Here is a 27,466-nt window from a genome sequence, read left to right as displayed (position 1 = left end):
ATATTTCATCTCTTCATTTCGGAGACTATTAAGCTGGACTAGATGATCAGCATACCTGTTCACAGCTATGCTAATTGCCATCACTACAGCTTACTTGTAATGACTGAATACATGAAACTCACAAAGTCAAGTGTTTGCAGCACTTTATCAATCTTTGAACAACCTAAGATTAAAGAAAGCAAACAAATAATAGTATCACACATATGTATCTGCATATATTATTTGAACATGAGTATTGTTATGTCTACATACTACACTTAAGAAAAAAAACAGTGGATGATGTCCACAGCAGAGAATAATAACTAGTAAGTTCATGAATTGTGGTTTTCTTTACTCTTCTATCCTCAAAGCTAATACTATTTTAATTAGAGATATTAGAGATGTTAGTATATAAAGGTGCTTGTTTAAGCTATTCTTTGGACTGTAAAACTTGAGATATTTTAAAACATATAATTTAAAATGGCATTCATTTACTAACACTTTCTGCTTAAAAATGTAAAACAAGGAGTAGAAGTAGAAATGCAACTGGTGAATTTGTAAGTGACTCATTCATTTCTGTGAAGCACATTAGCTAGAGTTATATCAGGTGAAATTTAAAGATTTTTTTTAAAGAAATAAGAAAGACCACTCATTATAGCATTTTATATCAGTCCAGCACATTAGAATTTATTACTGATCTGAACCACTTTAATTTTTTGTATAGCAGTCCTGACCTCCTGCTTTATCTGTTCTTCTAAAAGTTGAATAGTCAAATCCAGGATTATACATCTAGAATAATCTGATTGGCAAATGAATGCGAAACTATTTTTTCCTTCATTTCATTTTGCTACCTCCCATTCCCTTTGGAAGTTTTCCTTTGTCTTTACTATCTATTCCATACTTTCTGACTTTATTTTTAAGAGCCTCTATCAAATTTTAGAGTTTACCTTTTCATCTCATTGCTTATTTTAAATGCTATTGTGTAACATTTCTCTGCTCTTTTGATCCTCGCTGGGTGGCCTAAAATAAAATAACTAATCTCAGATTTTCTGTTTACCCAGTTATAAAATGAGAATAATATACACTCCTTATCATTTTCAGGCTGTTATGACAGCCATATAGGATAATTTATAACTGTAATTATTTAAAACTGTACAACACTATACAAAGGTATAATATTAGTATTGGAGAACAAATATCTACACTAGATTCTGACTTCTTTTTCACTTCTTGCTTTTCGCAGTTATCACTTCATCATCACCATCATCAACACGAAATATATTATACAGCTAGCAAACATTATACTATTAAGAATGCTATATTTAACAAAGTAAATAAAACAAAATCTGTCCTTTATGAGCTTATAGTCTTAAACTTCTTTAACAAATCCAAGTTCAAACTTTTAAGAAGTTGTTTTCTGACATCAGGGAACTAATTCATGCTAGGTTCTGGAACCAAGAAAATAGATAATATTTGAAATATCAAAGTAACAAGATAATAGTAAATGTAAAATATACATAAATCAAGCACTTGATACAAATTATGACATTTCTCATGTTTCCTCTTTTGGTGATGTTTTGCTATGAATTACACATAATTATTTTAAAATGCAATACTGACCTTGTAATTTGGGTGTCCTGTTGATTCATGGAATGAAGTAGATCTCAAACTAGTCAGCAGCTTTCAATTTGGTAGAGGATGCTATAGGGATTAGTATCACAAAGACAAATTTAGGAGCACAATGAATGAGATGCTGAGAAAAGGAAGAAGAAAAATGTGGTCACGTAATAAAGTGAGTGACATTCAATAGTAGGATTTCAATGGGATTTTGATCTACTTTTCCATCTGCTTTTGTTTTTATTTTGTGCAATTAAATAAAATGTTTTCAACCCTTCATTAACTACACATTCTATTTTATGATTCATTAATGGACTATGTAGTGAGGCTAAAGCCTTGTCTTTCAAAATATCTGCCCTTTTTGCTCAGTGGTTTATCATGCTACTGTGATCATTCAGGGGCATGAATAAGGAAATGGCAAATGGCATCTGTCCTCTCAATCTTGAAAAAGGAACTTAATAGTGGTGCCTTTAGCTAAGCGTTGTCTTTCTCTTTCACAGGAATCACGACAGTGCTTACAATGACAACCATCAGCACCCACCTCAGGGAGACCCTGCCAAAGATCCCTTATGTCAAAGCAATTGATATTTATCTGATGGGCTGCTTTGTGTTTGTGTTCCTGGCTCTGCTGGAGTATGCCTTTGTAAATTACATCTTCTTTGGGAAAGGCCCTCAGAAAAAGGGAGCTAGCAAACAAGACCAGAGTGCCAATGAGAAGAACAAATTGGAGATGAATAAAGTCCAGGTAAGATATTAAATATTCCTAACAATATTCTTGTTAAATTTATCAGCATCATGATGCCCAGGGCTCTCATAACTTCAAAACAATTAATAAAATATTAGTTTATCTTTAATAAGACTCAACCAAGCCTTCATTTTACATATTCAGGGATTAAGGAATGAAGAAGTTAGATTGAGGGTTATATTGATTAGTAATATAGCCTGGAACTCAACCCCAAGTCCATTATTGTTTATTCTAAACCATTTGTAAAAGCATATGTAAAGTAATCATGCTAGATTTGCATGGTAAACACATGAGAGAACTGAAGTGAATACACTTTGCACTCCTAAATGCAGATGAGGCACAGTGGCCATAACCACAGACTGAAAACAAACTGCCTGGTTTTCATTCCCAGTTTAGTCACCTACTGACTTTACAACTTCAGCCAAATCAACCTATTTAAGTCTTTATCTAACCTTTTCTCTCAGTGTCCTCATCCATAAAATGGAGATTATTATAGTATGTCTATCTCACAGAGATGTTGTAAGAACTGAGTTTTTCTCATTGGTACATCTTATAACCTGTGATCTCATTGGATGGAATTAAATTTAAATGGATGATCTGTTTATTCTTTTTCTTTTTTTTTTTTTCTTTTTTTTTTTTGAGATGGAGTCTTGCTCTGTCGCCCAGCCTGGAGTGCAATGGCATGATCTCGGCTCACTGCAAGCTCCGCCTCCCGGGTTCACACCATTCTCCTGCCTCAGCCTCCTGAGAGCTGGGACTACAGGCGCCCGCCACCACTGGCTAACTTTTTGTATTTTTTAGTAGAGATGGGGTTTCACCGTGTTAGCCAGGATGGTTTCGATCTGACCTCGTGATCGTCCTGCCTCAGCCTCTCAAAGAGCTGGAATTACAGGTGTGAGCCACTGTGCCTGGCCCTGTTTATTCTTTAAAAACATCTCTGTAGCCTCTACCTCTGAGCCATTTTTCACTGAAACCAATTTACCATTAAGGACATTGACATGTGTATCTACCTCAAATTGTTTTCAAGATAGCACACAGGGTGGCAACTGTTCATTTAGGCACTGATCTAGGTATTTGGGATACTGATGTGAATGAGACAAAATTTCTCACCCTCATGGACCTTAGGTTCTAACATGAGAAGATAGGCAATAAACACAAACAAATATTAAGAGGATACTTTTAGTTACTAGTAAGTGCTAAAAAGAAAGTAAAACAGTGACTCATATCTGTAATCCCAGCACTTTGGGAGGCTGAGGCAGGTAGATCACTGGAGCCTAGGAGTTTGAGACCAGCCTGGGCAACATGGCAAAACCTCGTCTCTACAAAAAATATAAAAATTAGCTGGGTATTTTGGTGTTTGCCTGTAGTCCCAGCTACTTGGGAGGCTGAGACGGGAGGATTGCTTAAACCCGGAAGGCAAATGTTACAGTGAATAGAGATTGCGCCACTGCACCCCAGTCTGGGTGACAGAGTGAGACTCTGTCTTAAAATAATAATAATATAAAAAAGGAAAACAGAGTACTGAACAAGAGAGTATTTGGGTCAGATTTAAGGGAGCAGGATACTTTGGTAAGACCTCTCTGTGGAATGACCATTTGATCTGAGACCTATGTGACGAGAAACAGCTAACCATGCCATATCCGTTCTAGGTAAACGAAATAGCAAGTGCATAGGCTCTGAGGCAGGAATTCCTGTGTGTTTAAATACTGAGAGAAGACCAGCAGAACAAGAGCAGAGTTAGTGAGGGAGAAAGCAGAATAGTGTGAAATGTGGTTGGATAATTAAGCTTAGGTCAAATTATAAATTTTCAGGGTGTATCTTCATGCTCTTTAGTATGACAAAAGTTTGGACAAACACTGTTTGAAAAATTAGCAAAGAAAACTTAGAGATTCAGCCAAGTGGTTAAAATTCAAAGGAACACATCAAATAAACTTCTATCTTTGTGTGAGGCACTATGTTCAGTGCTATGGGAAGAGAAGTAGACAAGATATTTGCCCTCAAGAATCTTCTGATCTTGTTGTGATAAGAATATTATACTCATATGAGGTGATTATAAAATGAGACAGGACACAGTTAGTTTGAGGTGTATACCTGAAAAGAAGCAGCTTCCCAATGTCTGCTTGTAACCATACCAGTTTTAAAAGTATTTTGGGAGGCCACCTCTTTTCTATTCCCATCCTCATCTCAGTTGCCTTCCAAACATACTAGTTCATCCTCTGCACAGCTTGGAATGTGTGTTAATTGATAAGTCACGGGGGAAAACCCTACCCAAAGGAGGTGGAATAGTTTCAGTGTTGGGAAAATTCAGAAGGCATGAACTGGATGGATACTCAAAGATAAGTAGAATTTAGGCAAGTATAATGAAGAAAGCAGGGCCCTTCAGTTGCTAAAAAGCAATGTTCTCTAGGGAGAGTAATTAAATTGAAACAGGAGAGTTCCCTGATCTGCTCATCTGTTGGGCTGCCACAAACTCAAACCCTATGGGAGGGGGAGCATGAAGATGGACAGGTGTGGGAGCCAGGGCCAGTGCTTTTGGGTTCTGGCCCCATGGTAGCATCTAGAGGTGGGTGCCTGCGATTCCCCAAGCCCCAGTAGATGTGTTACAGTGCTCCTTTAGCTCTGCCATCTGCAGATAGCTTAAGTGTTAACCAGCTCAGTGCCTCTTTGGTCCCAGGTTCTTGTCTGGAGTCCAGGAAGGATCAGGTCACACGGACAAGTTGAAGGATGGTAAATGTGGAGGATCTTATTGCTGGATGGAGGTGGCTCTTAGTGAGATGAATGGGGAGCTGGAAAGGGGCTGGAGTGTTTCCACAGAAAAATAGACATAATTATGACAAAATTCAAAAACAAATCATATTGAAACAGGGCAGAATACTTTTTATCAGACTCATCCTCCTGTTGATACAAATAATAAACTGTGAGCACATGTTTAGAAATCTGCTTTAAGACATGGGAGAGTAACAAAACAAGCAAAAGATAAAAGAGAATCAACCTTCAAAAGAAAGGAACCACACTGTGTGAAATCCATGTTTATACAGCTTTTCCCCTGAAGCCATGTCCCAGGCTGACGAATGTGGGACAGCAAAACTTCTGCAGAAACTGACATTTTATTGGCCTGAGGAGTCAGATCATGGACTTTGATTCTTCCCGAGTTCCTGGAAATTTCAGAAGTGAGCCATAGCAGAAACTTGACACCTAGTGTAAACATCCCCAGCTTGATCCCTGAACTACAAATGTACAGGTTAAATACCAAGGAGTGCAGAAAGAAAAAATAGCTAGAAGCTGGGGGAAAGAAAAATGAATCGAGATTTTAGTTACTGTCTACCATATAAAAGTTAGAGCTTGGAGTTTGAGTCCAGCCTGTTGGGGAGTGTGGGGGTGGTAAGCACATTAGGTTTTCCATAAAAATCTCAACAGGCTCACACCTTAAGAATAAAGGATAAGTCACAAGAATAAGGGATTCCCCTTGGGTTAAGGGAAAACCTAAAGTAGGCTCACCCTAATGACACATAAAACCAATTCTCCACATATTCTGGGTGATATGTTAGTCATATAACTGCCTGCCAAACTGAACTCAACATTCTTTGGGGGAGATAGCATAATCTAGAGTCTCTATGGTGCTCTATATCATTCAAAATATCTAATATATAGTAAAAAATTACTAGACATGAGAAGAAACAGGAAAATGTGATCATCATTAAGAGAAAAACATTTGTCAATAGAAACAGAGCAGTAAAAGTCTCAAATGTCAGCCTAAAAGATAATTAGTGTAGATAACTATAATTAATGTATTTAAAAGTTCATAAGAAATAGCCCAAAACTGGAAACAGCCAAAATATCCTACAACAGATGAATGGTTAAACAAACTGTGGTATATTCATACTATGGAGTACTAGTCCAATAAAAAAGAAATGAGCTATTGATACACACAAAAACTTGGATGTCTCTCAAGGGCATTAGATTGAGTGAAAAAGGGCCAGTATTAAAAGGTTATAATACTGTATTATTCCATTTATATAACACTCCTGAAATAACAAAATTATAGAGATGAAGAACAGATTCGTGGGTGCCAGGAGTTAGTGATAGTGGGGAAGGATGTGGATGGCTGTGACTGATTATAAAGAAGTAGTGTGAGGGAGATCATTGCAGTGATGGAATAGTTCTGTAACTTAATTGGAATGCTTGTTACATGAATCTATATATCCAATAAAGTTACACAGAACTGTACACACTTTATGTGAATGTCACTTTTCTGGTTTTCATATTATATCATAGTTATGTAAGATGTAATCGGTTGGAGAATCTGGGTGGGGGGGTACATGGGGCCCCTCTGTGCTATCTTCACAACTTTCTGGGAATCTATAATAATTTCCAAATAAAAAGTTTAAAATAAAGTCCATAGGAAAAATTGATATGGTATATGAAGAAATGGGGAGTTTCAGAAGATAACTGAAAGTATAAAAGTGGGACAATGGAAATCACAGAATTGAAATTTTTATTAGATGAATTAACATCACATTGTATACAACAGAAAAAAGGATTAGCAAAATTGAAGGTCATATTGGGCTTTTCTCAATTTCTCAGTTGTAGCAGTTCTTACCATAAATGCTACTACTTTGGGGTTGCCTTAATAGATACCCTTACTCTTGATTTATTATTTGGTATCTCTGTTAATTGTTCTCATGGGATCCTGTGCTTTTCCACAATAGGACTTCCATGAGTGAGTATATGTTTATTTGTATAATTATCTTTTAAAATCTGTTTCTCTTATTAAGCTACAGCTTCCCAATTATACACCTCAGAGCCCTTGTCTATTACATTTATTGTTCTTTCCTTAGTAGCTAAAAGGTAGATACCAAATAAGTACTTGTTAAATGAATGAATGAATTAATTAATAAATACTGGAGAGTTGTTCTCCATTTAAGATGTTTTTAGAAACCACACAAAGCATTCAGTGTTACATTATGTTTTATAAAATTCTTACGTATTCATAATAAGTAAGAAAAAGAGACGATACTCCACTTCAGCTTCTGCTCCAGACTGTCTTACTGTTCCTATCATTTTTATTTTCAAAAAACAAAATTAAGTATGCTTTATATCAACCTCTGGTATTCTTTTTGAATCACAGTGCCATATAGCATCACATGTAATCTTCAAAGGAGCATTATGGCTAAGATTTTGAAATGGCAATGTTCATCTGGGACTGCCCAGGGTTCATTGTCTCATGCCAAGGAAATCAAGGACGCAGTCACACAAGGAGTGAGGTTAAGAGCAGAGGTTTAGTAGGCGAAAGAAAGAGAAACACTCTCTCCTGCAGAGAGAGGGGTCCCAAGCGGGTCTTCTGGTCTGTGGTGAAATGCAATAGGTTTTATAGTTGAATAAGAGGAGGCAGTGTCTGATTTACATAGGGCATGAAAGATTAGTCAGACCAGGTCTGCCATTTGCATAAGGCTCAAAAAACTGGTTAAGGCTAGATGGGCCATTTGCATAGTGTGCGAAAGAGCTGGCCACCCCGCTCTAATTTTTTATTATGCAAATGGGTTCTCTACTTGGATGGAGCCATGTTGCCTGCTTTTCTGTACTGTACATGGGATGACAAAGGAAAGAGAAGATGGAGCCTTCATGTTGAACATACCTGGCTTCCAGGTAGCCCTTTTCCACTGGCACAGCTGCCAGCATTCACCGTGAAAGCTTCCAACTTCCTTACCTATGTCTACAGCTTGATTTTTCAGGCTGCTGTTTGTTAGAAAAGAAATGATTTTGGGGGCTGCTTTTTGCTAAAACAGAAATTCTGCCAAGGACTCTGTTGCCCTTACTATCTGTCTAAATAATTTCTTTCTATCTCCTGTATCAATTTTATAAACTTCTTCATATTTAGGTGGGATAATAATACAGCATTACCATCTCATGCAAGTTATAATCATCCCTGCACCTGCTTAGGTTTTGTAGTTCCTAACTTTCTTATCCTCTTCGAAAACCAAAAACCCAGATGGATAATATGTCAGTAACAAAGCAAGTATTTGCTTCATCTATTCAATGTGTCATTTCAGCAGTACATTCATAATGCAAACTGCGTGGTATTTTAAATTGCTACCCGCCAGTTAAACTCAAAAATATAAAAAGACTATTAATTTTTTTAAATATAATGGTTGGATGATCCTCTACTTTCAGATGCTTGTAAACAGTTAAATTTAAATGACATCTGTGCCCTGGTCCCAGACAATTTTCATTTGAGGGATTTCCTCAGTATTTGCCTTGGTTCACTGGAGCATAGAGTGGCCTTGTTCAGTTATTACACATTACTTTTGATAGCTCTGGCTGGGCAGCTAGGTCAAGGGGTATTTGTACTGAAGCTTCAGGAGTGCTTGCTTTGTCTTGATTTATATTTCCTCCAGCTGCTCTGAAGCATCTTTTTATATCAGTGCAGATGCTAGATCCAGACATTAGGAGAGTTTCAACTTCTAAGGTGATAAAGACTGTAGATTCATAAGCCCCTCAGGCATCATTTGAAACTAGAGATGGCACTTAGAGTTTTGAAAGACAGATTTCACAGTATGACTAGGCTTTAAGTAAGCTACCTCTGGGCCACTTTTATACTCATCTGGAACTTTTTCAGTTGTATATACTGGCCACAATGCCTGTCCATTTGCAAATAATGAAATGGCTGAATTTGTAGCTTGGGTGGTCTGTGAGCAGATACCGATTCAGTCATTCTGTGTCACGGAGGACACCAGAGGATATCTGCCAAAGATTCATACTGTGAACCCTGAGTATCTGAGATATGTCTTAGTTAATCTAGAAAGTTTATTTTGCCAAGGTTGAGGACGTGTGCCTTTGACACAGCCTCATTAAGTCCCATCGACATATGCCCAAGGTGTTCAGAGCACAGCTTTATACATTTTAGGGAGACATGAGGCATCAATCAACATATGTAAGATGAACATTTGTTTGATCTGGAAAGGAGGGACAATTCGAGGCAGGGAGGGGGCTTCCAGGTCATAGGTAGATAAGAGACAAATGGTTGCATTCTTTTGAGTTTCTGATTAGCCTCTCCAAAGAAAGCAATCAGATATGCATTTACCTCAGTGAGCAGAGGGGTAACTTTGAATAGAATGGGAGGCATGTGTACCTAAGCAGTTCCCAGTTTGACTTTTGCCTTTAGCTTAGTGATTTGGGGGCCCCAAGATTTACTTTCCTTTCACAATACCAAATATGTGGTTGCATCCCCAATAGTCGAGAAATATATTCTTTTCCCCTTAGAATCAGATATTAGTATTGTGATCTGGCCTCTTCTCTCCCATTCCTGTTCTCCATCGTGAGTCACCCAAACACTTACAGACAACTTTCTAAATGTGAATCAACTCTGTATTGTGGTTAATTCCAGAATGCAATGTGCAGGTGCAGGTGGGCATTGTAAAGGTATACAGCTCTGTCTTTAGGTCCAGCTTGAAACAGCTCCATATCTGTCAGCCTTTGAGCCTAGGCCTTCAGACCAACTAGAAAACTCATCCTGCCTTTGAGGAAACTTTCACCATCTAAACCTAACATCCAGAATTTCTACTGACAGCCTGTGTTGATAGTTCATGAACTTCTTTATTCCTCAACCCCCTGCCCAAATCTGGCTTCGTTCACTTTTTGTTCTCTAGCCTTGATTTAATCCTATCCTATCTCCAGTCTTCAGAAGTCTAATTTTCCTTTTTAGGAATCTCTGTCTTTTATTTTCTATTTTTTTCTCTACCCAGATATCTAGAACTCTTTTGGTGAACAAGAAAGAAGTCTATTTTATTTAACTAGTTTAAGAATAAAAGAGGAGGGAAAGGGATTTATTGGTCCACACAACTAGAAAGGTTGCAGCATAGTCCTAGTTTCACATGTGCTGTTCCAGGTGCCCAAACAATTTGTCAGAAGTATCTCTCTTCATCTCTTAATTCTGCTTTCTTTTATATTGACTTTGTTTTGACCCTTCCCTCATGGTGGTCCCAAAGTTCCAAGTTTATAGTGTCAAATCTCTTTGACCCTAGCACAAAATTATTTCTTATACCCAATAGTTCTAATAAAAAAAGGCCCAGGATTGAGTCTTTTTGCACAGACTTGTCATATTTTCATGCAGAGGTCAATTCTTCTCACCAGGAAGATGAAAATGCTAAATGCCCAGGTCTGGATCACACGCGTGTCCCTAGAACCTAGAAGATGCAATCAGGCATACTTCAACCACATGAACCAAAAGAATATCAGGGCATTATCATCACAGGAAGGTAGAATGGCATCAGATAGGTCAAACTAATAGGCATCCACCACTACCTACTAGGACCCTTGGGATGTTTGGGTGGAATACAGACTAGGAGGATCAATCTAAAATGAGATTAACTCAAACTGGTGTTTTTAGCAAGCTTCCCAATTCATTCAGATACACCTCAATGTCTGAGAACCACAACCCTGGAGATCCTAGAGATTCTAGCCACCTCTGCAGGTGACCTTGGCCGTTGAAACTCAGAGCTCAGAGAGATGGCTCAAAGTGTAAACTTCAGATTTCCCCATGCTGCAGACATTTACTCAGCAAAATGTATCTTAGGCTCAGTTCTGGAAAAGCAAGGAGGACATACTGAGTAGTGATGAATAACAAAAAAAGCACCTGCCCTCCTGGAGCTTATATTCCAGTTGAGGTAATTGATAAATACGTGAATAAACACACAATATAATGGCAGATGATGATAAATATGATAAAGAAAATGATGAGAAGCTAGCCAGGTGACAATGTGGGCAAGAAACAGCATTGCACAAGAGAAGCATAGCAGATGAGAATGCCCTGTGGACTTAGCAGCATCAAGAGACAGCCAAAATAAGGCTGGTGTGGCTGGTGAGGTGCTGAAAAGCATCCTGGTAGGAAATGAGGGCTGAGGTACCCACAGGAACCAAACCACATGGTGCTTTTTGGACTAGGGTAAGAAATTTGGAATTCATTCTATGTCTTGGAAAGTAACTAGAAGATATACACAGAGTAAACAGACGATATAAATAGACATCATTGATTTTACTTTTTCTTTTTCTTTTTTTTTATTAAGACAGGGTCTCCCTCTATCGCCTAGGTTGGAGTGCAGTGGTGCAATCTCGACTCACTGCAACCTCTGCCTCCTGGGTTCAAACAATTCTCATGCCTCAGCCTCCCTGAGTAGTTGGGACTACAGGCACCTGCCGCCACACCTGGCTAATTTTTGTATTTTTAGTAGAGACGGGGTTTCGCCATGTTGGCCAGGCTGGTTTAGAACTCCTGACCTCAGGTGATCAGTCCACCTCGGCCTCCCAGAGTGCTGGGATTACCTGCGTGAGCTGCTGCACCCGGCCTGTTTTGCATTTTTCTTTTTTCTTTGAGATGGAGTCTTGCTCTGTCGCCCTGTTTACATTGTTAAATGATCACTCGAGCTTCTATGCAGAGAAAGGACACAGGGCAACATTTCTGGAAAGAGGAAGATCACTTAAGATGCAAGAGGTGATGGTGGAAAGAAGAAGACATGGAATACACCTGCTATGTGCTCATAAATACTAAAAAAAAGAAAGAAAAAAGTGAACAGAATCTGGATGTATTTAAAAGTAGAGCAATTTGGACCTACTAAAACATAGAATGGGAGAAATAAGGAAAAGAAAGGAATCCAGGATAAATTCATCTACCTGAGTAATGTTCCGGAAAATTGCCAGTTGTTTCATTTTATTTTTTATTTTTCCTTTTCTATTTCCTGGATAATATAATTTAATTGTCTTAGACTTATGTAAATTTGCACTTAATCTTCTATTCCTTCTCAAAATGATAATAAAGTTTCCACTTCTGCCACAAGCTTTCAGGACATGCAAAGAGACATGCAAAGCATCATCAGAACCTCCCATCTCCTCCCCGTATAAAAGGTTTCAGGAATTCCAGGCTAAGAGATCAGGGTTTGGCAGCCCTGGTGAGAGCAAGTGACTAACAGCAACAGCCAATACAGTACATTCTATTAGAGGGATGGGAAGATGAAAGCTGGGTTGTTGCAACTGTGTGTTCTCTACAAGGGAAGGCAGCCGTTCACACTGGTTGGCTTCATTAAGTAGAGTGTAGGCTTCTTGAGGACAGTGAATTAGCTTAGTCTGTAGCTAGCCCCACTTCACTTGGTTTCCTGCTCTGTGCTTCAGAATCACTCAGTAAATACGAATCTAATTGAATTGGCTAGCAAGTACAAAGTAGATTGAGCCCAGAGCCTCGACAGGGCTTTAAAACTGTGACCGAAAACAAGATTATATTTTATTCCAATTACACTAAAATGAGTTCAGCTATATTTATATATTGAAAATATCCACAGCAGTTCAATTCTGTGAGTGGCAACATTTTTCACAGCCTAAGGCACTCACTGAGGATGTTGAAGCAGAGAGGACAGAGTGAGTGAGATAGAAGGGGCGGAAGAAAGGCTGAACCCAAGTCAGAAACTAAATCTGCACATTTGCTTCAGATTTCTGTTAAGGAAAGAAATAGTACAGCCATCACATCAGTGTTCTCTGGACTTCAGTCATTTGAGAATCACCCTATGATTTTTGGCATGCCTTTTGTATCAGTCAGGGCTCTTCAGAGAAACGGAACCAATAGGAACAGAACCAACATACATATAATAAGAGATTTATTTTAAGGAATCATTTCTTGCAATTGTGGAAGCTGGCAAGTCCAAAATCTGTCAGGCAGGTTGCAGTGTGGAAACTCAGATGAGAGCTGATGTTGCAATCTTTAGCCTGAAATCTGCAGGGCATGTTGGAAACTTGGCCAACGTTTCTATAGTACAGTGTAGAGACAGAATTTCTTCTTTTCCTGGAAACCTCAGTTTTTGCTCTCAATGCTTTCAATCAATAACATGAGGCCCACCCACATTATTGAGTGTAATCTCCTTTACTTACAGTAACTGTAAATGCCAATCACATCTACAGAATACCTTCTCAGCAACATCTAAACTAGTGTTTGACCTAACTGGAAACCACAGCCTAGCCAAGTTGACACACAAAATTAACCACTATACCCAATGTATTTATCCCCATTCATTCATTTCAAAGATATTTATTGAATGCTTCTATATGCCAAGTACTTTTCTTGGCTTTGGGGAAACGTTTGTTAATAATACAAAATCCCTGCCCCCTTGGAGTAACATTCTAATGGGACACTCAGTGGAAGGAACAAGTTGGATGGGAAGAGAGAAGATCAAGAGTTCTGCTCTGGCCATTTTGAGACTTAGATGCCTCTAAACATCCATGCAGCACTATCCTTTAGGTTCTTCTGTAGTAAGGTCCAGGAAAAAATAAGGAAATGTGAATTACTTTAGATTTTTCCCTTGTCATAATGAAATGTGAGTATGAATATAATGTTAAGAAAAATATGCACAAAATCACCAACTGGTCATATTTTCCTAAATACATTACAAGATACATGCAGCTGTTTTGCTTTCTTCATAATGTTACCTGATATTTAAAAAACTAATTTTAGGAGGAGAGATGGTATTGACCATTTTCCTCCATAACAACGTGAACACCAGTATTTCAAGAACCTTGTCTGTTTTGCTCACCACCATCTTCCCAGGATTGTTGTGTCATCAGAGTTAGAATTTAAAAACCAGATAACGTGGTTTATAAGCAGTGCACTGGAGGAAGGAAGGAAAGTGTTCGCCAGCCAGAAGCTGGATTGTCCCTGCCATCTCAGGTCTTTATGAAGTAAAATTCCAGGCCTTTCTTTATATGAGAGCACCTGTAAGACTTGTCTGGGATCAGCAGGCCTTAAGGCTGGGTGTCATTACCTTCAGGAAGGAGATGAGAGAAAGGCTCGGCAGGCAAGAAGAAGGTGGACATCGTGGTTGCAAGAGAGCAAACTTCAAAGAGGCTCTTGGAAAGGGCACTGACAACCTGCATTTGAAAGAGGTCATAGTATTTCTCCAGTAAAATATTTAGAATCAATAGCGGGTCAGGGTTCCAGTGTTTGTACAGGAGACTATAACATCAAGAGGCTTTATTTGTTGAGATCTCTGAATTTATAAAATGAGGGACATGATGTTCTATTGCTTATGGCAGGGCTGATGTCTTCATCAGTGTCTGGAACAGTGCCTAAGGCATAGTAGGCACTCAGTAAACATTGACTGAATAAATGAATGAGTGAATGCATGAACTACTGTTAACATTTTAAATGATTATCCATGATCCACCTAAAATTGCTTTTTGCAGCCAGGAAATATGCCTGTCTAATAAGGAGTAGAGTGAGAGTGAAATCTTGCCAAGCCCTTGGGGCTGCAGAACTAAACTGCATTCTCTGCTCCCCTTTACTGGTCATCTATCTGAAGTGGAAGAGGAAGGGTTTCTTGATTGGCCCTCCTGAAGCCTTATTAATAATTACATTCATTTTCTCTAAATTTAGGTTCAATGACACTCTAAACTTTAAAAAGAGAATCCATTATGTTGGTTTGAGGAATGTATGATTAATATACTGTAGTCATTCCTTCTAATCAGAAACAGACTTACCTCCCCAGTCACTGGAACTGATGAACAACTGCAGACTTTACCCACAAGCACAGCAGTATTCAACATGTACCCTCTCAGTAAGTAGATCAGAGACAGAAAACTCCAGAAGGCACAGAGCCTAGAATGCCTGCTTCCTTCTTCTAAATATACCTGCCACATAGATCAGTGGGGAGCAGTGAGAGGGGAGAAGGAGAAAAGAAGTTGTACATGTTCCTCCCTTAGATTCTCTCCTGGGGCTTAGAGTGGGAATTCCCATACTTGAGGGCACTGTGAGAAGTGGGGAATAATTATCCCATGGGATAGTTCTTTCAACATCAGCAACTTTTGAAAAAAATCTGCTGGTCTCTACCTGCCTTAGAAATTCAGTACGTTAACAATTTTAATTTGCCTCACTTCCTTCTGACTCAAGGTTTAAAAATCTTCAATCTGGATTGTGCTCAACTCAGATATCGATATTTTGATATTTCTTTATTAATTAGGCAGCATTTAATCACTGCAGATGTTGGGGCAATGTACAACATGACTTCTTGCTCCCTCTGACGATATGAAGAAATAATAGCCCTTTTTCCATGGATATTATTTTTGGAAAGCTGTGTCAGCTTCAGATATAAGAATACCTTAGATGCCCTGATATGGTTGAGGCAAAGGGAAAGCCACTCTTCTCCAAGGGGAATGGATTACAGCAGAACCGACAAGAAACTTGTGGATATCAGCAGTGGTATGGCTACTACATGTATACCTTACCCGACAGCAGAAAGCTGGAGGGTGAGGGTAAAGTAACACTGTAGAAGAAATGCATGAGCATGTACACACACACACACACACACACACACACACACACACACGTCTGTTAACATCAGCCTTTAGGACAAGTCCTACACTGGGTAAGAAAGAAAATGGAAGTGGGCAAGAATTGTTATATAGCTACTTTAAAAATTTTCCTGAAAAATAACATGGTAATGTTGATATAACTCTATAGTAATGAAATCAGCTTTCATGGATAGTTGCAAAACTAGATTCATTATCTTAAGTGTCAAACCACTTAATGCTATGATTCTAGCTCAGTGACAGAGAATATTGAGGGATTTGCACATACTGGTAAACCTCATGCAATCTTTAGGCACATTTGAATCTGCACCAAGGTTAACCTACATAGCTTAATAAAATGTACCTTGTTAGCCCTGACTTCTGTTTAATTAGGAGCATCTGTATGCTTCACTAGCCGATAAATTCTAGCAATTTTGTTTGCTTAGAGAGATTCATAATAATGTAACTTAATGATGCATAGAATGCAGATCACATGATTCCATTTTACAAGCATTTTTTCAGAATGCTATGTCCTCCACCTGGAATGTTCTTCATAATCAAAAACTGTCAAAGATTGGAAGCCAACCCTTGAGATTACCTAATGAAAACCTTCCATTTATGGATAACGGAACTGAGACGCAGACTTATCCAAGGCCATTTCTGAGTAGATAATAAAACTAGAATAATAACATAGCTTTCAACTCTCAATTTTTGTTCTGTCCTCTACCCATCTTTTAAAACTCAATGCAAGCCCCACTGTTACAAGAAGGCTTCTGTGACCCCCCAGTGATTTCTCACTTTGATTAATCCCTAATTATGATATATATTATGCTATTTAGAATTTGATTGAAAACTTGTCACTCTCAATATTATGCTTCACTCATATATCTCTAAGAAGGTAATGATCTTTTATGGACAAAATTCATATTTTGTGATGATATTAGCTATTCCAAAGTAGCCTAACAAAATCATGTGTTCCAGTCCTTATCTTCTAACATACTTCTCCCTCTTTTAAGGAATTCAAGCGTTTTGGCCCCCATCACTTCAACCCTACCATCCTCAGTGATGTCAACTTTCATGTACATGACTTTTTCAATTATAGACATACAGTAGAGGACAGAGACTGCATCTGGCTCATTATTCCCAACGACCTTCACCATCACCTGGCCTCAAGTCTCAAGCAAACATTAGCACATGTTCCCATTGCTCAGAAATATTCTACCTCCAATATCTCCATGTGTAAAATTCCCATTTCTGAATGTAGCCTGTTATCCTTCCATATCTTTGACTTCCTCACTCACTCCCATAGAATTTGCCATTCTCAATCCTTCTCCTTTTCCTGTCTACTGTGTCTCTTCCAGCTTCACTTGACACCCTATCCTGATATGTTTGAGCTAATGCTTTTATTTCTTTTCTTCCTTTGACCTGCAAACTTTTGAAAAGGAGAGTCCATACAAACTCCCTTCTCCTCCTTGCTACCAATTCAGTCTTTAATCCGTTGAAATACAGGTTCTGCTTCAGCTCTTATTCTAAGATCACAAATGGCCTTATTGATAAATCTGTGAGCCTTCATTCCCCCTGTTCTCTCTGAATCACTATTGACCATTCTCTCCTTCTGGATACCCTTCTCCCTCCTTGAGTTTCTCTTCATAGCATTCTGTTATTTGTTCTCTACCTCTATAGTTTCTCTGTGTCTCTTTTACTGACTGCATAGGTGCCTCCCACTCCTAAAATAATCTCAGCCCCAACATTATCCCAGTCATCACCACATATACATTACTTGCTGGACAACACCACAAAGATGCCTAATATATATCACAAATTCAACCTAAACAACAAACTCTTTTTTTCCACCCTATACATGCAACACACACCAGACACCCCATTTCGCTGATTACAATGTAATCCTTTCAGCCTAACAGGCTGATAGTTGCCAGATCACCTTCCCTTCCTTGTGCTACAAATCTAATCAGTTGCCAAATCAATTTCATTTCTATTTTAAACATTTTTCAAAAGCTCCTCTTTAGTGTAGTTTTCCTTTTCTTTCTGCTACATTGTCCTAGTCCAGGCCCTCATTATCTATCCCCTGAGCACCCCAATAGCTCTGGTTGGGAAAATAGGACTGAAACCTAAAATCAACATCAACACAAAGTAATATATGCTAAAGGATATGTGAATGGGGGAAAAAAAAAGAGGTACCTAACTGGCCATGCAAAAGTCAGATCTGGACACAGATATGTTTCATCTGACCTGAAAATCATTTTTACACTATTGAGCCAACTTTAACGGAAGACAAAATAAAAATCAATATGTTCAGGTTTTCTGGTAAAGGAGGTGATCTGGCAACATTAGGGTCTAGTCCATTCAGTGTAGTTGTCAACCGGAGCTGAGTTGCAGTCTCCTCCTTAGACATCTGCTCTCCGAGGCCCCATAGGCATCACCATTCCCTAACTTCACTCAATTACTTACTCTCACCTGGCCCTACTCAGTCACGCTTGTTGGTCCCTGTAGGTGGCTTAGTTTGTAAATTCTGTTGTAAAAGTCAGTGCTAAGGGTTTTTGATGGTAAGGATGCTCATTGTGCTCAGCATATATCCTTGACACCTAACACTTTATCTCTCACGCAGTAAGCACTCAATAAATGTTGGGAGAAAGTTTTGGAGGTGACTGTGGGCAGGCAAAGTACGAAGGTACACAAAGAAAGCAGGATTTAAATTGAGCCTTGGCCAAAACAGGTGGATTTGATTAACATACAAAGAGAGAGAAAATAATATTTGAGACAAAGAATATTCTGTGTTTTAATCCCAAATTTGGTCCTGTTGTTTAATCTTATTGTTTAATTTACTTACCTTCTTTGAGCCTTGGTTTCCCTGTCTGCTGAATTAGGATAACATATATGTCATAGTGTTGTTATAACTAAGGTAAATTACTCAGTAAGATTCAATTACTGAAATACTGGAATTACTGAGATAAATTACACAGTAGAATTCAATAAATAGTAGTTATTAACAACAAAATAATAATAATAATAGTAACTCCCTGAATAAAGCCACCAATAGAGGTATATGGTCAGGGCATGTGTGTAGCCCAATTAGACTGAAGCAAAATGCTTCACAGAGGGAAATAATGATAGACAAAAAAAGGAGAGAGAGATGACGGAAACCAGTGTCGTCATTTCTCTCTCCAGCCAACTCAAATCTTAAAGCTAACAAATGCATCACTGAATTTCCTATGGCGTGTAACAAAGGCCAAGGACTGTGACCTGGTCCTCCCAGTAGAAAGTGCTTGAGCTTTGAATCAGATACACATAGGTTCTAATATCAGGGCTGGCACTTACTAGCTGAGTAAACGAGCCAGATTGTTAACTGTTCTAAATCTCAGTTGCCTTATCTATAAAATGGGGATGGATGGCCTTTTAAAATAGGGTTGCTGTATTAAACAAGTAATATATATGCTAGGCTCATGGTGGAAACTCAATAAATCTTAGTTCTTTAAACGATACTACGGTTGTACTATCATGTGCTATCTATCCTCTCTCCTTTTGTTTTCTTTCTCTCTTGTTTGTATTTGCCACCCATGTTTTTCTCTATCTCTTCTTTGCTAGGCTCTTTTGCCTCCTTACCTATACCTAGTGTGTTAGGTGTTTACTAAGATTAATCTCATTCAAAAGCATTTATAGAACCCTTACTATAAGTCAGGCACTATGCTAATACACGTGTTAGCACAGCTCCCTCTACTGGCCTTGGAAGTACTTCAAGCTCATTTTCACGTATGAGTCACGTCCCTACCAGGTAAATCAGTTTGCAAAGTATATCAGCTTGAAGTTAAACAAGACCACATCCTGAGCCAAACTATGCTCACATTTTCTGTAGTTCCAAAAGAGTATGTGTGGGCATAACATAGAGAAGAACCAGGAAACCTGCGATAGGTATCACTGGAACTGCAGGAAGCATCTGTGAACAACAGTAGAGGAACAAAAGTCAAAGGACAACCAGGCATATTCCTTTGACCCATTAATTATATCTGTCAATTTCACCTGAGGAAATAATTATGGATATGCACAAAGATTTAACTATAAAATATTCCTTCCAGACTTGTCTGTAATACTACAAAAGTAAAACAAACCTTAACATCTAACAAAAGATTAATTCAATTGTGGTTTATTCATGTAAGCTATTAATGAATCGTGTCACAGAGGAATATTTATTAACAAGGAAAGATGCCCAGGCTGTATTATTAACTGAGAAAAGCAGGTTGCAAGGCAAAATATATGAATGAACCTGTGTTTGTAAGTATATATGAATAGAGAAAATTCTGGAAGCCAAGCGAGATGTTAATGATTGACTCTGAAGGTGGGATTATAAATTTTTACTTTTCGTTTTGTGTTTCTAGCTTTGTTTCCATGTACCACTTTTATAACAAGAAGAAATACACACACGCGCACGCGCAGGCACACACACACACACACACACACACACACTAGTGTTCTGTGAGTGGAGACAGATGATAGCTGGAAAGCTAGCAAGGTGGATGGATGATGATAGATAGATAGATAGATAGATAGATAGATAGATAGATAGATAGATAGATAGACAGACAGGTAGATAAGGTAGATAGATGCATGGCCAGATGGATGGATGGATGGATGGATGCATGGATGGATGGATGGATGGATGGATGGATGGATGGAGAGAGAGAGAGAGAGAGAGAGATGGTTTAGATAGATAGATTAGAGAGAGAGAGAGAGAGAGATGGTTTAGATAGATAGATTAGAGAGAGAGAGAGAGAGAGAGAGATGATCTCCACATGGAGGCACATCAAGCCAGATGTTTAGGGAGACAATGTTTAACAAGCCTTATGGGGTATCATTAGTAACAGGTTAATGAAAACAGGCAAAGGTCCTACAACTTGTGTCCGAGCCTGTTCTTTTTGCCATCAGGTCGACGCCCACGGTAACATTCTCCTCAGCACCCTGGAAATCCGGAATGAGACGAGTGGCTCGGAAGTGCTCACGAGCGTGAGCGACCCCAAGGCCACCATGTACTCCTATGACAGCGCCAGCATCCAGTACCGCAAGCCTCTGAGCAGCCGTGAGGCCTACGGGCGCACCCTGGACCGGCACGGGGTGCCCAGCAAGGGGCGCATCCGCAGGCGCGCCTCTCAGCTCAAAGTCAAGATCCCCGACTTGACTGACGTGAATTCCATAGACAAATGGTCCCGAATGTTTTTCCCCATCACCTTTTCTCTTTTTAATGTCGTTTATTGGCTTTACTATGTACACTGAGGTCTGTTCTAATGGTTCCATTTAGACTACTTTCCTCTTCTATTGTTTTTTAACCTTACAGGTCCCCAACAGCGATACTGCTGTTTCTTGAGGTAAGAGATTCAGCCATCCAATTGGTTTTAGGTCTTGCATATCAGTTTTATTACTGCACCATGTTTACTTCAAAAAGACAAAACAAAAAAATATATTTTTTTCCAGTCTACCTTGGTCCAGGTTATCAGCTCTGTAAGAGCTCTATTAATTGCCATGTTTACAAACAAACAAACACAAAGAGAGAAGTTAAATAGGTAGATCTTTAGCAGTCTTTTCTAGTTGCCCTGAATTTTACTGATTTATTTTTTAGGGAAAATGAAAAGAAGACCTTGCTGTCCGCCTGCACTACTTCCTGGTAAACTGTAACAATCTTATGCTGCCAAAAAAAATAACAACAACAACAACAACAACAACAAAAAAAACAATTTCCAGGATCTCAGAAGAAAAAAACAAAGCCATTGACAAGTTACAAATTTCCAGGAAGAAGGCAAAAGAGAAATGAGCCTAGAAAGGGAAAGAAGAGTCCCCTCTATCCTTAAGTTCTCCTATGTCCGTTGTAAAAGGGCTCCACAGCTCCGTAGAAGAAGAGGAAAGGAAGGGCAAGTGCTGGTCAAAGTTACGCAATCCCAACCTGCCATCTTCACCGCCCCATTAAGCTGGATATTCTGAAACATGCTTCTTTCTCAGACTTTCCGGCAAATTTTAAATTAACATTAGAATCCAACCTAGATGACCTGGTAGCCATTGAGAACATTTTTCTTTTTTTCTTGAGAATAAGGAGGCAATGGGAGGCAATGACCATTTTTCTAACTGGCCATTTCAAACATGCAGCCCTGAATTCATCTCATCAGCCTGGAACCCCCTGATACTATGCCAGGAAGCCATGCCACCCCATTTCCATAGTTCCTGCTCCAGAGAGTGTGGGAGGAAGGGGATGGTGAGCAATTTTTGCTTGAGAAAAATATTGCCCCTGCCATTAGGAAGGCAAGATTTATGTGCTGTGAAAAGGGTGCCTGGGCAGTTATCTGAACTGCCAAATCTTAAATCAAATAGTATATATTTCTTTGCCTTCTAGAGAGCAGTATTTAATGGTGACAGGCTAGTCACACAGGCCTCAGCTGCCACTTTATGGCTCTGCTCTCTGAGCTCTGCATTCCAGACTGGAATGAATGCTTTGGAAAATACACAAACACCCATGCTGGTGTCATTCCCCTTCAGGACCAGATTTCCATTTTAAAGAAAATCTTGAAAATAGCAGAACTACAGATAAAAACAAGAGCAATGACAAAAGCAGTGGAGCTTCCAACATGTGCACGAGTCCCTAAAGAATAGACCCTACACTCATTAATCACTGTCATTGCTCCTCTGCCTTATCTCTGCTTGTGGACTACTCTTGGTCATGGTTCTCATAGAAAGGGGATCCTTCAGTAGCCCAACATAATTCTAAACATGTCCAACCAGCTACAGTTGAGATTCTTCCCATGTTATGTCATTGAAACCTTGCCATTTTATTTTTCAACCTTAATATCTAAGAATTATGTATGTTCATTTGCAAGACTGAATGAAACTGTAAGCTAACCAAACGGTGATGCAGGAGGTTTGGGACCTGACCCATGAATGTGAAATAAGGGTTGAGGCAGCAATAGGGACAATGGCCTGGCTTAATGATCTAACTTTTTCCCTAAGACTGTGATGAGGGTCCATGTTTACAATAGCATCAGCTTCTGGAAGTTACAGACTTCACTAGACAGATGATGCTGAATTTTTACTGATGAGCTGAAGGGGAGAAAGGTACAAGATATTCTTTTAGAAAGCAAGAGGAAAAGGGAACTTCAAAATAAATGATAGTTAAGGCTGAAGATAATATATGTACAAAAACTCTGCTTTAACTAGAAAAAAATGATCTCAATGGTTTCATGAGAAAATAGTGGGGTTATAGGGACCATATTTTTATTTAGATTTTTAGTTGTATTATCACACTTTCCTGGTCAAGGAAATCCCCAGCCTTAGGGCATGAAGTCATCCATTTTGAAACTCTTCAGTCCCTTGGCAGGGTGAGATGCTTTGCCATCATAAAATGGCCAAATAGAGTGGCAGTGTGGCCATGTCAGTGATTGTAAGGTTAATATTCCGTAATGACGACAAAGGAACCACTGTGCAGCCATTTATTTTAAACACAGGAAGGAAAATTGTTAGCTGATGCCTAATAAAAATGAATCATTCTGGGTGTCAAAGCTCTTTTAAAAGCATTTAAGAATGAAATGCTAAATAAGAAAGGAAGTATCTGTAATCTATGTTCCTTAACAAACAATTTATTTTTATTTATCTATTTAGATTATTCTTCTTGGGAAAGATTGAGAATATTTGTATTTTTATTATTATATTTTTATCTTGCCTTTAAAAATCTAACGATTTTGATGCTGTAGTTTTAGATGTAAAGCATCTTTGAGAAAAAAAGAGAACATTTTGAATTCATATCGTAACCTTTGTAAAATGAAAACTTACTAAGCCTGAATCTACCCATCAGGCACAAAATGGCGTCAGCATATGCCCTCCTGGTCAGTAGAGGGGCCACAGTCAGCATTATGCAAATCCTGTTAAATAGCTGATTTTGGACGCAATGGCAGCCAGAAGAATGGAGAAGTTGCTAATATTTACGGTTAAAGACCTCTGTCCCCACTTCTTTCTGGACACCTCTAGGCCAAATTCTTCCCTCCTTGGCTCCACTCCTAGCCAAATCCTCCCCTTTCAGGCTGAACAGTGAATAGAAAAAAAAAAAAAAAAAAACTTCCTTCTCTGGCTGTCTCTCTTGTCTTGCCCAAAATCATGTACATAAAACATAAATGTTGTTGGACATTCTAAAGTGCCCTCAAAACTGGCCCCATTCTTGAAAGATTCAGATTATTACATGACAGAGGGATGATTATTCAATCATTATTGGGGTTGTTTTCTTTTTGCCATGAAAATAGCCATAATCCCCTGCATTACTTAAGCTGAGGAAGAGGCTGAAAGTTACACAGACCCACTCTCTGATGTCCAAGTCATGTCCAAGTAACCCCACATTTATAGTTCAGAAACTGTGACATAAACTGTGTCAGAAACTTCACTTGTGAAAGCCCCGTGGAAATTCCATCTTTCACTGGACAGTGATGACTGCATACTCATTCCTTCCAATCATGTTCCTTGGCTTAAAATATTAGGGGTGACATGTGCATTACACTTACCAGCTTTGTGAAGCAAAGATCCAGGTCAAGACATATTTTTGACTTGAATTATCCAGGATTATTGCCTCTGTTTTGTACATTGCCAAACAGAAACAGCAGATTGGTGGTAATTCTGCCAACTGAATGATATGTGTTTTCATACATGCCATCTTTATTGTGCATTACAATCAACAAAAGGTCTTGAAAATGCAAAGAGAAAAAAATGTGGTGCAGAGAATAAACTTTGGTTTAAGGGTGCAAGGATAGGCGTTCCTTAAAAGGCATTATGTACAATACATAGAAATGTTGACTAAATTCCATCTTTCTAAAATCAATGACTATTTTATAAATATTAAGAAAGAATTCAATTACAATTTGCCAAGTTAAACAAAAAAAGATATATTTATAATACTTCTAGAAGGAAATAATCTCCAAGATTTCTTATGTGGACAATTTTGAATAGTATCTTACCAAAGGGTGATGTGTCACCATTGTCTTTCCTAAACAAAGTAAATCATATATCCGAGGGAGGGAGAAAAAAGGAATGTACAAGCATTTGTTCATGGTGGTTCAATTAGCATTATTGGGATGAGGGGGACAGAAAAACAAACAAATAAATCTGTTCCCTGAAAGCAAGCAGTGAACATAAAGGTAAATTTGCTAATGGAATGTAGACTATTATGTAAACTTCCTTGTAAATTCTGTACATAGTTCATTGAACTGTTCCCTGTTGCGTGGTGGTCCTCAGCTTTGGGTGAATGTTAAAAAAATCTGAGCATTGTAAATAATGTAAGCTTATAAGGTATTTGCTTTTCTTCATGAAGTGAAATGAGTAGTGATTTGGGCCCAAACCAGAATCTTTTTAGCTCTTGCTCTTTCTCTGCCATTTTGTGTGTGCAGTTGTGTAACTCTGCTGCAAGCCATAGCCAGGTGTCTGTGATCACTGCCTCATCCCCCTACCCCACTGAAAGGGACAGCAGTTGATGAGAAGGTTGCAAGCCCGTGGGGCTTGGGAACAGCGCACCAGCAGAAACGGAAACTGTAGCAAGCTGCTCCTTGAACTGCATCATAAAGAGATTAGTCTTTATCAGTCATTCGTGGCTATTCATATGTTCAGATACTGAATTATTCATGCCGTTGAGGGGGTCAGGAATGGAAGAGATACTCAAAATCCACAGGTAATCCAAAGCTTTATTTGCACCAATAGCTTTAGCTTCTAACTTGTTCCCTTCCAGTTTCCCAGAACTTCTATTAAGAATAGAAGTGAATGGATGGGTTTGATCAGGGTAAATAGTCAAATGTCCAAATGATGGGAAAGAACAAAGGAAGAGACAGTAAATGATTGATAACACCAACAGACTGAGTCATTCCTGAAAGATCTAGAGGTAACCATGTCATTATTTTTTAAAGGCAAAGAGAAATATTGTTATACACTGGGATTTGAAACTAGTCTTTTTGAACAGACATGGTGATTCATGCCTGTAATTCCAGCACTTTGGAAGGCCAAGGTGGGAGAATCACTTGAGGCCAGGAGTTTGAGACCAGCCTGGACAACATATCAAGGCCTGTCTCTATTTAAAAAAAAAAAAAAAAAAAAAAAAAAATTAGCTGGGCATGTTGGCATGCACCTGTAATCCTAGCTACTTGGGAGGCTGAGGTGGGAGGATTGTTTAAGCCCAGGAGATCAAGTGAGCTATGATCATGCCACTGCACTCTAGCCTGGGCAACAGAATGAGACTGTCTCTTAAAAAAAAAAAAAAAAAAAAAAGAAGAGAGAGATAAAGAAAAAACTATATATATGTGTGTGTATATATATATATATATATATATATATATATGTATTTAGGATATGTGTGATATGTGCTAATTAAGCTTAAAAGACTCTGGTAATTAAATGTTCTCAAATACATTTCTCCCAAGTATTGGTATTCCTGAAAAAGTCTTCAGAATGGTGGGTATTATGCCACAAGATGTGTTTCCATGCAAACTGGCAGTCCCAGGGACAGCAATGGTGTATATAGAAATTTAGAATATCTAAACCAGCTTGTTTCTGAGTCATGTTTTAGAATGGACATCATCTTTCTTGGAGGTAAGAACTTTGCAAGGTAGGACTTTTTGTGCCAACATTCTAAATGCCAGGAGAGTTCAGTAAACCATCACTTTGAGATATATTGGTTCTAAAATTTGCCACCTAGGGTCCACCATCAATTGAGAAAGAAAAATGCTTTGTTTGAACTGATCAGGTCAGTCAATTACTAGTTCCAGAACACACTGTGCTTTTACTGTAACCATGCTTTCTTTTTTTAAGATAACTGAAATCAACTAAATAGACAGAAAACATAACTGTTGGAGACTGCAATTTCACTAAAAGCATTTGAAAGGAAATCCTTTTTAATAAAGGAATTGCAAACCAGAGAATAATAAGCTCCTGGAAGGATAAGGGTAAAGAGTTTTGTGCTTGTTATTACTTCTCCTGTAGCAAAAATTTCTTATTCAAATTGAAAGGGTTGAACAGTTATTTGGGTATTTTGTTTGGTTGGTTGGTTTTGTTTTGTTTTTTTCTAATTAAAAAGTCCTTGTTACATCAAGGGACTCATAACCATTCCCTATTGGACCTGGATACTTTGGATATCTTGAAACAACCAGCACTCATCAGAAAGCATTCAGTCCAGTCAGAATTCAAGTGGGAAAAGTAGGTGTATTTCTGAACCATTTGAGAAGGAAAATCATTCTTCTGAACAACACTACCTGCATTTCTGTTTCTGCAGACAATCGAAAAACAAACCAATAAAAATAAAAAAAGTGAAAGAAAGGCCAAATTGTATTATTCATTTGCCTTAGGTTTACAGGGTCATAGATTCATTAGCTTAATACAACCTCATTTGGATGCCAAAGGATGAGCAAGGGCAATCAGTATTGCTAAGTGGCTCTTGCTTCTTCTTCCTAGGTTTGTTTCTCAGAGAAACAGGGAAGGGAGGATATTTTCTAATATAATTGTTTATAGGGACAAATTATTAAAATATGATATGTGTACATTTTGCAAGTTTTACTTGTGTGAAATAGATTACCTCTCCTTTCTTCTTCCCTTCCCACACTGTATACCATCCTGCCTCATGTCAACCCAATGAAATTGATTCCATTATTTTTCCTCTTTCTTACTTCCAAATCTCATAAGCTATCTTACCCATGAAGAGCTGAAAGTTTTGACTTCTTTGGACTCAATTGAATTCACTAAAACAATGAATTTTAATAATTTTTTCCAAATTCTTATTCCTATTGCTTTTAA

General features: G+C 38.4%; 1 protein-coding gene across 1 annotated transcript in view; it reads left to right on the top strand.

The window, feature by feature from the left end:
- Positions 1–21,366, top strand: part of LOC104680073 (gamma-aminobutyric acid receptor subunit beta-1) — an 89,177-nt gene extending 67,811 nt beyond the window's left edge. The window contains exons 5-6 of the mRNA XM_030914272.1: positions 2,097–2,341; positions 20,600–21,366. Of these exons, the coding sequence (XP_030770132.1) occupies positions 2,097–2,341; positions 20,600–20,944 (590 nt within the window). The 3' untranslated portion in view covers positions 20,945–21,366. The remainder of the gene's footprint in view (positions 1–2,096; positions 2,342–20,599) is intronic.
- The last annotated feature ends 6,100 nt before the right edge of the window (positions 21,367–27,466 follow it).

This window comes from Rhinopithecus roxellana, chromosome 2 (assembly GCF_007565055.1).
Source record: "Rhinopithecus roxellana isolate Shanxi Qingling chromosome 2, ASM756505v1, whole genome shotgun sequence".
Classification (NCBI taxonomy): domain Eukaryota; kingdom Metazoa; phylum Chordata; class Mammalia; order Primates; family Cercopithecidae; genus Rhinopithecus; species Rhinopithecus roxellana.
This window is presented reverse-complemented; position numbering and strand designations above follow the sequence as displayed.